General features: G+C 43.0%; 1 protein-coding gene across 1 annotated transcript; it reads right to left on the reverse strand.

Moving 5' to 3' along the window:
* Nucleotides 1–9,686: 9,686 nt before the first annotated feature.
* LOC133926750 (glycine-rich cell wall structural protein-like) lies at nucleotides 9,687–10,457 on the reverse strand. Its single transcript, XM_062372816.1, has 2 exons — nucleotides 10,293–10,457; nucleotides 9,687–10,177 (listed from the first exon to the last, which is right to left on the reverse strand). The coding sequence occupies exons 1-2, from the start codon at nucleotides 10,399–10,401 to the stop codon at nucleotides 9,840–9,842; spliced, it is 447 nt and encodes a 148-aa protein (XP_062228800.1). The 5' UTR covers nucleotides 10,402–10,457; the 3' UTR covers nucleotides 9,687–9,839.
* Between the last annotated feature and the right edge of the window lie 565 nt (nucleotides 10,458–11,022).

Consider the following 11,022-nt stretch of genomic DNA (forward strand, 5'->3'; position numbering starts at 1 on the left):
TAAAGCCAATTCCTACTACTAAATTTAAGCCACGCTTATGTTTATTTAGTGTTACAATTTAAATCCTAGAGACTTTTAGTACTGGTGTTATTTATTATTGAAAGAGGTTCATTTATGATCCTTCTTTTGCTACAAGATCGAATTCATCTAAGGAGGAGTTTGTTGATATGTTATCTTAATTCCGAAGTGAGGCTCACTAAGGATGCCTCATAGTGCATCTCATTGTTCACATTGTGAAAGATGTGGTCAAGACTCTATCCTAGCTTGAGGCGTTGTTCCCTCCATCGTTTTTTGATATCATAGTGCATCTCATTGTTCACATTGTGAAAGAGATATAGATTCTTGGCCCCATGTTTCTGCATCAGATGTACCCTTTTGAGAGGTTCATGGGAGTTCTTAATAAATATGTTCGTAACCGAAATTGGCCAGAAGGCTGCAAGGCTGAGGGCTAGGGAACTAAGGAGGTCATTGATTTCTACGTCGACTGCATGAATCAAATAGATTGGTGTGCATGTATCTCGCCATGAGGGGAGGATACATGGGAAACGGATGATAGAGGCAAACTCATTCCACACTAACGACCTCGTTTCATTCACTCAAGCATATTTCACAGTTCTGCAACAATCAATTGTAGTGGACCCGTATGTCAAAGAACACTAGAAGATGCTATGCACCAGAAACCTAGGGAAGTCTAATATTTGGATCGCGCGACAGCACCGAGACCATTTTGGCACTTGGTTACGTAGACAGGTGATGGATTAGCAGATAGAGTGTGCCCAGTTGAATGTGTTGGCTCACGGACCGTCAACTACAATCTTCACATTCAAAGGATATGACATAAATGGCAATACATTTTATACAAGAGCTCAGAATAATAAGAGCTCCAATCAAAATAGTGGTGTCTGTATAGATGCCTACAACTGCAATGGAAATAGGGAGACCTACCATGGATTCATAGAGGAGATCTGGGAGCTCAACTATAGAGTGTTAAAGGTTTCTCTTTTTCGTTGCCAATGGGTCAAACTCCCACAGGGTGTGAAGATCGACAAGTACGGTATGACTACGATGGACCAAAAACTTGTTGGATACAGGGAAGAACCATTCCTATTTGCGAATGATGTTATGCAAGTCTTCTATGTAAAGGATCCGGACCCGGCTAGCAAGGAGGAGCACCATGTGGTTCTTCGAGAAAAAAGAAGGATTGTCGGAGTGGAGAATGTTGTTAATGAGGAAGATTACAATCAATTCGATGTGCTACCTCCTTTCGGAGAGGATGTCAACCTAGGTCCCATGGAAGACATCGACGAACCTCCCTATGTATGCCGTGATCATAATGAAGGGTGAATCGTTAAGATAAAGTAGCTAAATTTATTAATTACTATGTATGAATTTGTTTAGATGTAATTATACCTCACTTTTGTTATGGAAGCTTCAATTTTTCTGCGTGCGTGAAACTAAAACAAATTTTTTGCACCCTGCAGTACCAATAGTGAAAGGGGTTTCACTACCGGTGGACATATTGGGCCGATAGTGAAACTAATTTCACTGCCGGTGGATTTATTAAGCCAGTAGTGAAAGTAGTTTCATTGCTGGTCGTCCTATTGAGCCGGTAGTGAAGGTACTTTTTTAAATTTAAATAAATATGTATTAGGATTTTAGGTCAACAGAATGTTAATAAATATAGATAGTACAAACTCAATCGAAAACTCTCGAGTAGCCCAGCGGTTTGTTCATTCTTACTTAGTGTAGGTCGTGGGTTCGATTCTCTAAGCATGTGTGAAACTAAAATAAATTTTTTGCACCCCACAGTACGAACAGTGAAAGGGATTTCACTGCCGGTGGACATATTCGACCGGCAATGAAACTACTTTCACTGCCGGTGGATGGGTCGGTAGTGAAAGTATATTCACTGCCGGTCATCCTATTGAGACGGCAGTGAAGGTACTATTTCATTGCCAGTGCTCATATTGAGCCGGTAGTGAAAGCCCTCCCCTATATAATTGCTCGACGCCTGCGCCCTCTGACACTTAGAAAAATTTTCCCGGCCTGTGCCCTCCACGATGAAATGCCTCCCGCTGCCTCCTCTTCGACACCGTCATCCCCACCACATCCTTCCCAATGCTGCCATCCTTGGAGCCCTATCGTCCCCGTCTCGGAGGCCGCTGTCCTTGGAGCCCTGTCGTCCCCGTCCCAGAGGCCACTGTCCCCTTTCCTGAAGCCCCACCATCCTCGTCCTGGAGGCCGCTATCTCCGTCCCCGATGCCGCCGTCCCCCGTCCCCCGTCCCGCTCGTGCCACCGTCATTCGCGCCTGCCCGCCTCACCGACCGATAGAGTAAAGGTAAACTTTATCATCATCTCCCTCCTTACTCTATTCATCTGGATAGCAGGTTGCATGTGCTTTATTCTCTTTGATGAAAGAATGCACTGAGACTAGGCTTGATTTTTGAGTACACTAGTATAGACTTGAATGTTACTTGTTGTATGTTCGGTTTTGTACCTGTACACTGAGAAATCCTTGTTGGTTTGGCTATCCAGTGCAATACATGTTAAATTGATCCCTGGATGTGTGGTGCTATGAGTTCAAAGTTTGTCTAATATACTTGATACTTGGTAAATTGTTATGTTACCTTCTCTAAGCAGTCATTTTGCAAACTGATATTCAATTCTCCTACCTCGGCACTTTCATATTTGTTTTGTTCAGAGTTTGTGCACTTTGTTGGCACAGCAGCCATGTCCATGATGATGTCTTAAATTTTGGAAAACTAGATCATGTTGTATTTACTAGCTGAAATCTCAGAAACATTGATATGATAGGACAATGGAGGACATCGCTGCAAATTATCAAAGTCCTAAAAAGGCCATGCTCTCTCGGAGAAGCAAACATTTCTTTTGAAATACAATAAAATAGTGGCGATGATGATATGGCTCGAGGCCGTATTTCTTTATTACTTCTAGGACTTTAGTATTGATTACCTGTTCGGAGAGAAAACTAGCATTCTTTTCAAGTACTGAAGTCCCAATAAGGTCATTTGCTTCCTTTCCAAACAGGTAATCTGTACTGAAGTCCTAATAAGGCCATTTCCTTAATCTATTATGTTGTAATGTAACATGAACACTATCTTTTCTTCGCAGTAATATTTTTTGGTGTTAGTGTGGTTTGTATAGTATATCATTTTTGCATATTGTCTAAAATTTAGGACTGCTATCACATGGTATGTTGTTTAGCCCTGGCATAGTTCAACTCCTGTTATGTGTTGTACTAAAAATTGCACTAATACTTGTTTTACTTTTTTGCAAATGATGAAATTGGAGAACTATTTACCATACATATGAATACAAAGCTTGATTGGGATGGTTATTACACATGCACCTTGCACATCTTTTCACTATCCCAATTGAGCTTGTAGTCGTATATAATTATCTCCATAATCTAATACAGATAAATCAAGTAATAGACTCTTTGTTGGATGGTAGTTGCATATGATGCTAGTGACTAATTTTTGTTTTTGTTTGTTACTTTTCTTCTTACACACCCTAATGTATAGATTCTAATTCTATGCTTATTTTAGTACTGATCAATTCACTGTCATGATGAGTTTGTATGGAAAGCACTACCCAATATATCATTTATGCCTGTTATCTGAAATTTAGGACTGCTATCATATGGTATGTTGTCCATCGTGGTTGGCGAAGTGGAGTGTTCTCCAGTGGGAGGAATGCCACACACAAGTTAATGGATTCAAAGGAGCATGTTACAAAGGATACAAGTCTAAACATGAAGCTGATGTGGCATACAACAGTCAAATCATCCAAGCTGAGATAAAATTGGCTAACTTTGAAAATAAGAAGAAGTGTGATGTCATGTATAAGATGTTATAATCCTAGTTCTGGTTGTAATCATCATTATTTTGCTATGTAAGATGACGTGACTTGTAAGATTATTGTGTCAATTGTCAGTACCTTTATGCCTATTTTGCTTCGGAAGATGTGACATATTTTTGTTAAATGTGGTCATAATGTACTGAATTGCAATATTGTATGTGTATGCGTTCTATCTATCGACTCCTTCATGGTTATCTCACCCTTTCGACAGTCTCTCTCCTTCCCTCGTCGGCTTTATTTATATCTATAAAATACTCACCTGCTCGTTGTCATCGCATGCAGAACTTCCAGGAAGGGATGGCACCACCAACCACCGATCCGGCCTAGGTGCTAGACAGAGATGTAGTGCCACCGTCAAACATTGAAGAAGGTAGCCTGAGCCACTACCTCAACCTGGAGCAAATAGATGCCTGTGGAGGCAATGAGGTAATTAATAAGTAGATGAATGCATCTATTCTACATATTATCGTATAGGTTCCTAATAGTTTTTTCGCTTATGTGCAGATGCTTGATGCTCCAGAGGGTCACGACAATGAGTAATCCCAGAAGCGGTATCGTGTTCGAGGCCCCTCAAAGATTCCTACGTGACATTTTGTGATCACAAATCACCAGCAGGTGGGGCCATACAAGTCAGTCTATGGGATTGCTATTAAGGATCACGTGCCCATCACCTACAGATTGTGGACTAGAGAATGAGGTGATCCGCACGTGGTTCCTTATTCAATCAAGAACGACATCTTGCGGCCCAAGATATTAGTGAAGTTCAATTTCCTTGCAAGGACAAATATGGAAGTAGTTAAGCGTAAGACGTTAATGATCATGGGTCTTTCATCTAAGAATTGGAAGGACACACAGAACAGAACGTATGTGCAGAACGATACAATGCCAGATTTCCGCAAGTGGCTGCAATTGGAAGATCATTGGCAAGCCTTTGCTGAGTACAAGTCGTCGGAAGAAGCACAGAGGTTGAGAGAGGTGAACAAAGCAACTCAAAGAAGAACCTCAACCCCACAAAGTTGGCAGTCGTGATTACATGAGGAAAGAACGACAGTGGCAACAATAGCTACATCAACTGCGAGAGAGAGGTGTCAGCTTGAGGTGGAGGGTTGGAGCAATCGATCAACGTGCTTCCTTCTTGGGAGGGGTGCTTCTTACTCATTTGATTGAAGCTTATGCTTTACGACCTCCAAAGACTATGAAGTGACACAAACTCTTGCAAAAAAGCTTGCAGAAGCCCACGAGCAGTCTACACAAGGCTCTTTCAAGCCAGACAAGGATAGGGATGAGGTCACCTTGGCCCTGGGAAACAAGGAGCACGGTGGTCTCACTTGAGGCGTTGGGGTGATGGGTTGAAAATATGGATTCCCAGGCAATGTCAACAGTTACAAAAGTCGAAAGAGATCCCAAGCAGAGCGAAAGGCAGAACGAGAGGTGAAACAAGGTAGGATGATGCAAATGCTTGAACAAGCACTACAACATGAGAGGGAACATACAGATGAAAAGATAGCACAAGCGGTACAACACGCCCTCATGCGTGAACGGGGCGCTATTGTGAGCGATCGGGAACGGCATTCAACATCTCCTACTGTTGCACGCTCCAACCCGGGTGCTCGTTGGAGTAGCTGTATGTCCATGGGAGTTCCGGGAGTTGACCCCATCACTTATCCGATGGACCTCATCACAACATAAACACCATGTGAACTGCATATTGGTCCTAGGAACATTACCACCAAGGTGGTTTCTGGTGTGGCTTATCCCTGTGGCTCCCATGAACATTTGCACGGACGTCCGATACGGAAGGGCTATGCCATGGTTGAAGTAGATGAGACAGTTTACCAATATCATCATATTGAGGTGGATAACCCCGCAGAGGAGGGGGCGAACACTATAGGAGAGAACGAGCACACATTCAATGCATGGGACAAGGCCTACATAGTATTTCCACCAAGGGCAGCTATTGAGAATCTCTACTCTCCACTACGCCTGAGCTGCCGTCACCTCGAAGATCTCCCTCTCGTCAACCATCTCGCAAAAGAAGTCTACCTCCTCCTCAGCCATTGCCTTGAAGAAGTCCACTGCTCAAGAAGCTAGCACCATCAATAATCCATCCATTAGCTCGAAAAACAAGATCAAGTTCTAAAACATCCAAGTAGACGACATCATCTAAGAAGCCGGTGGCATCTAAGCAGTTGGTAGAACCCAAGGATGTCTATTCACTCATTGATGAGAAAACCAAAAATATTGTGGACACCAGGGTCACGACTCATTTCCATCCTCCACCACCTCCATCGAAGCCTGTTGTGCCTGAAGATACCATGAAATTTTTCATGAATATGGCCAAATCTAAACAGACAGGGTGGCTTCAAGTAAGCCATCGAGTGACTACGAACATATCTAAGAAGCAGGCCAAGAGCAAATCAGCTCCAATCATTCAGGATGCTTCAAGCACTGGGGACTTCCTGGCTACTTCTGGATTATCAGTAGAAGAACTAGCACGGCTTACTGTGGGAGCAAATATTACATGGCCGTTTGAGTTGAACAAACCTTTGGTCAAAGTAGATATAGAAAGAAACCTTACAACTCAAATGCACCGATTACATCAGTGGTACTTGGATCAATCCAGGCAGGGTTTGCAGACGTTCCCCGTAAGATACACAGAAGAATATTTCCTCAATGGGAACGACTCCTTCTGGGTGTATTTCAGGGACTTGTATGAGCTGTACAAGGAAGATGCCCTCAACGTGGCTATAGTCAGAGCGTGGACTTTGTAAGTGACTAATGCATATAAATCATGTTATATGATCTTGAACCTTGAGATTCCATGGATAACTTCTTTATTTCATAGAACGGACATCTGCGCATGCAGACAACAAGTTGATCATAAATTCATCGATCCTGGACTTGTGAACCAGACGCTTGTAAGGGAGAGTCCACAATTCACTGAGAACTACATATTGAAGTGTCTGCTTCACTACCAATACACGAAATTCATACTAGTACCCTACAGCTATGAATACGTGCTTGCGCGTTTGGGCATTCTGCTTTTATGGGTAACTTGATTCTACTACTAATTTGCTATGGTGACATAATATTTCTGCAGCTTTCATTGGATCTTCCTTGTCATCCACCCAGACTTGGGTAAGATCATTGTCTTGGACTCAGAAAAGAGAGCTCAGATGACTTACCAAAACATCATCAATATGCTAAATAGGTAAACTCGATCATTTCATCATCTCGACGATTGCATCAAAGTTTAATTGGTATTCATATTCATGTACAGGGCGTCCACAAGATACCGTAAAAAGAGTGTTATTCACTTTCATACAGGAAGGAGTATAATATAAAAACTGACTTTTCGGTACGCATGGAATATTAATGTCTTGCATTTTCTACTGAATAAAAAGGTTCAATTTGCCCCACTGATGAATCATTTCCTCTTGAAGTGTATGAGACAGCCACCTGGCAAGAATCTCTGCGCATTTTATGCTCTAACTTTCATGCACAGATTCAGTCCCGACGGAGACGTTGTCGGGTTCAATGATCTTGAGGTATAAAATAACATATTGATGCCTTCTTTTCAATTTCTACACGTGTTCAAGGACTAATTCTTTCGATTCTTCAAACGCAACACTCCAAACTACACACAAAAGAGTTACAGCATGTAGAAATAAATGCCCTTCAAGAATAGATCACCGGGTTCTTCATGGAGCATGTTATCAACCGAAATGGCGAGTTTCATGAACCGATCGTGCCGTCAACCAGTGACAAACCTTCAGATTACACCGTACCTTCTAGTACAGAGTATGGACAAGGAGGAAGTCTATAAGAGGGTTAGACGGCTTACATATTGCCAAATGACACCATTTCAATGAAGGACATTAATTACTATGTAGTAATATAGAACAGTAATTACTATGTATTAATGAAGGTGTATTTCGGAGTTGGTGCTGTCGAATGACTCTTCGACAGAATGGCCTTCCAATGATGATGCGAAGGAGGAGCAAGAAGTAATGGCCCATCAATGCGCCCAAGAGGAGGAGGATGAGAGGCTGGCCTGTAAGTTGTGCACTACGAAGGAGCAAGAAGCAGCCTCCCGTAAGCGTACTCAGGAGGAGGAGGACGAGAGGGTGGCCCGTCAGTATGCTGTGGTGGAGGTTGAATGCTCAAACTATACTGGCTCAACTCGACTGACTTTTTGGGGGGTGACCTGTGAGAACTATTATGTATATATGTGTGATATGACTTACTATGTATTAATGAAGGTACCTTTATTATTGATTTATATTACATATGTCTCATTGTATGCATGTATTGAGTGGGAGAGAGATAGGGAGATTGAGGAGAGAGAGGGAGGACAGGGCTGGAGTAGAAGGGGGAGGCACAACACTACGGGTTGAAGCCACCAGCCGGCAATGATACATAGGGCATCACTGCTGACCGAATCTTTGAGCTACTTAGTGATAACCCCTTTCACTACTGGTCCACGGAACCGGAAGTGATAGTCGCTGACTATCACTGCATGTTACCCACTACCAGCTTCAAAACCAGCAGTGAAGGGGGTTTTGGAGCTGACAATGAAGGGGTTTTTTGTAGTAGTGTCGATCTGTTCTAATCAGAGCACTCGAATCATCAACGCCGAATTATCCATCACCGACTTATCACTATCCTACAGAAGATCGACTTAATTCCTCTATTAGATTTTGAGGTGGTCCATTAGGTAATTTCATTTTTTTACCTTTAGATCAGTTTTATTTTCATCAATGGCTCAGAATTTTCATAGCCACCCTGTCCTTCGCTAGCTATTACAAGATTGTCACTGTTGGATATTAGAAGAGTGCCCTTGGCTCACAGCCTGAGCAAGGTAAGGGTAGTAATTCGAAAAGGGACCTCAACTAATTACAATCCTACTCCAACAATTAGGTCCTACAGTTAGGGGCATGATGGACAATATGGCCCACGTCCTAGGCTTCCTGCATGGTGCTGATGCCATGCAGTTTACCTGGTGTGGATCAAGGAGGACCAGCTTTGGATGGGTCCCCTTCTAAATGGGGCCACACTTTCGACAGATCCTGGCCCTCCTATCTTTCGGCCTCATCTTGGATCCCACATTGTCACCTTCGGATCTTCCCTAGTCGGTGTTCTAGGGCATTCGAGGGACATTCGGAAGGTAAATTAATACCTTCCTCAAGGCTTCATCCTGTGGTAGATTGGTGGTCATATCTTGTCCTCATCGTGCTCTTGAGTGTGAACAACGCACGCGGGGGCGGGGTGGGGGTGGGTTTCTCCTTGAAACCCTTTCTGGCCTTTTTTTTATTAGGTCCGCGTTTAGTGGATGTGAAGTGTCCATTTCCCTGACGTAGGGTACCTTACAAATAGTTGTCCATCAAACTGTTCCTCGGTGCAGAAATGCCGCATGCAGCACTTGGAGCTAATCTGGTCCCATTTGGTAGTCAAGGACTGTGAGAATCAGGAATTAGGAGCCAGCTGGGCGAATCTATCTTCATATTTTTGCAATGAAGGCAAATTTATCTTTCAGCCCACTCCAACCCCTTTACTAATTTGTTTTTCTAATATTTTTTCTTTCTGGACGAACTGAACATTTGAATGCACACATCAAACTAGATTATTAAATAAAATGGCACCCTCTTATGTGACAATTAATTATTTGACATCAACTAAAACAGCCACCGACTAGAAAAGATCAAAACAGTTTTGAGTCCAAGAATGAGCAGAAAAATGTAATTTGCACATTTTTTTATTTAAATGCACACATGTAAAAGAAAGTGATATTTGCGACATCCTATAAAATCCAAATAATCGTGACGAGCACTTGTTGCCATCTTTTATAATTTCTCAATCACGAGCATATGCTTGAAACAAGCAATTAGGACTTAATTATTAACACACAACACATATCTTATTCACCACACATAATTGATACGTATAGCTTTACGATTTAGTGCCAGCCTCCATAGTTGCCGCCACCACCGTACCCGCCGTATCCACCACCACCACCGTACCCGCCATATCCACCACCACCGTATCCTCCGTATCCACCACCACCACCACCACCATATCCGTACCCGTTACCATATCCACCACCATAGCCAGGGTAATGACCATATCCGCCACCATACCATCCATGCCCAGGGACATAGCCTCCAAACCCCCCACCATATCCTCCACCGTACCCCCCACCATATCCACCACCACCACCGTAGTATCCATGCCCCCACTTCTCGTCATTGAGCGCAGCCCCATCGGCAGGCATCACATTCTTCGGCCCATCCGACTCTGCATTATATAAGCTAGCTTTGAGTGACCAAATCACACCACAGCAGCGTATATCATATATGCCCACTTGCCAAGTCGTACAAATCTGAAAAACGAGTCAGAGAGACGTGCATACCTTTGGCCTGATTAGTGAACGTGTCTCTAGCAGCAGAAACATTATTGCTGGAGATGAGCAGGAGAGAGGTAAGGACGACACCAAGCACCGGTGACGACCAGAAAGCCATACTTGTTTTTGTGATTTCCTGGGAATAGATGGGTTTGAGGCAGCATTGCCACTCGTGCTGTATTTTATAGCAGCTGTCCGCGGCAAATGCATAGACGCATGCGTATATACACAATGTACACACCATCGCTGCGCTGAAACGGTTTCGGTTGGATGTCAAGATTAGAGCAGGTCGAGCTTGTTAGCTTTCGTTGTCGTGTTGGGTGCAGGTATGGACCTTCATCCGTATGGATTTATGTGGGAATTGGGGGTTGAGCACGCATGACAAGTGCTATTAAGGTCAACTAACCAAGCAGATCAGAAGGTGGTGTTGTGCGTCTAGCATTGTCGGAGTCACTTAGTGTTGACGTGTGATTTTGCAATCCACGCAACACACAAATACGTCCTGAATAACTATTATTTTTTGCAACGACATGTGACTTGTCTACAAGCAAACAATGCAACAAAAGGATTTTAACGGACAACTTTGAGAGCTGCTGTCCAGACGATTTAGAAGAAAATCAACAAAAAAAAAAAACTACCACCTAAATCATGAGGATTCAAAGTAGCAGGGAAGAACTAACCCTAAAACTACCCTAATGTTCAGGAAAGTAAAGGAGAATAAAAATATATGGAATTGTTG

Source organism: Phragmites australis, chromosome 8 (genome assembly GCF_958298935.1).
Source record: "Phragmites australis chromosome 8, lpPhrAust1.1, whole genome shotgun sequence".
NCBI classification, from domain to species: Eukaryota; Viridiplantae; Streptophyta; class Magnoliopsida; order Poales; family Poaceae; genus Phragmites; species Phragmites australis.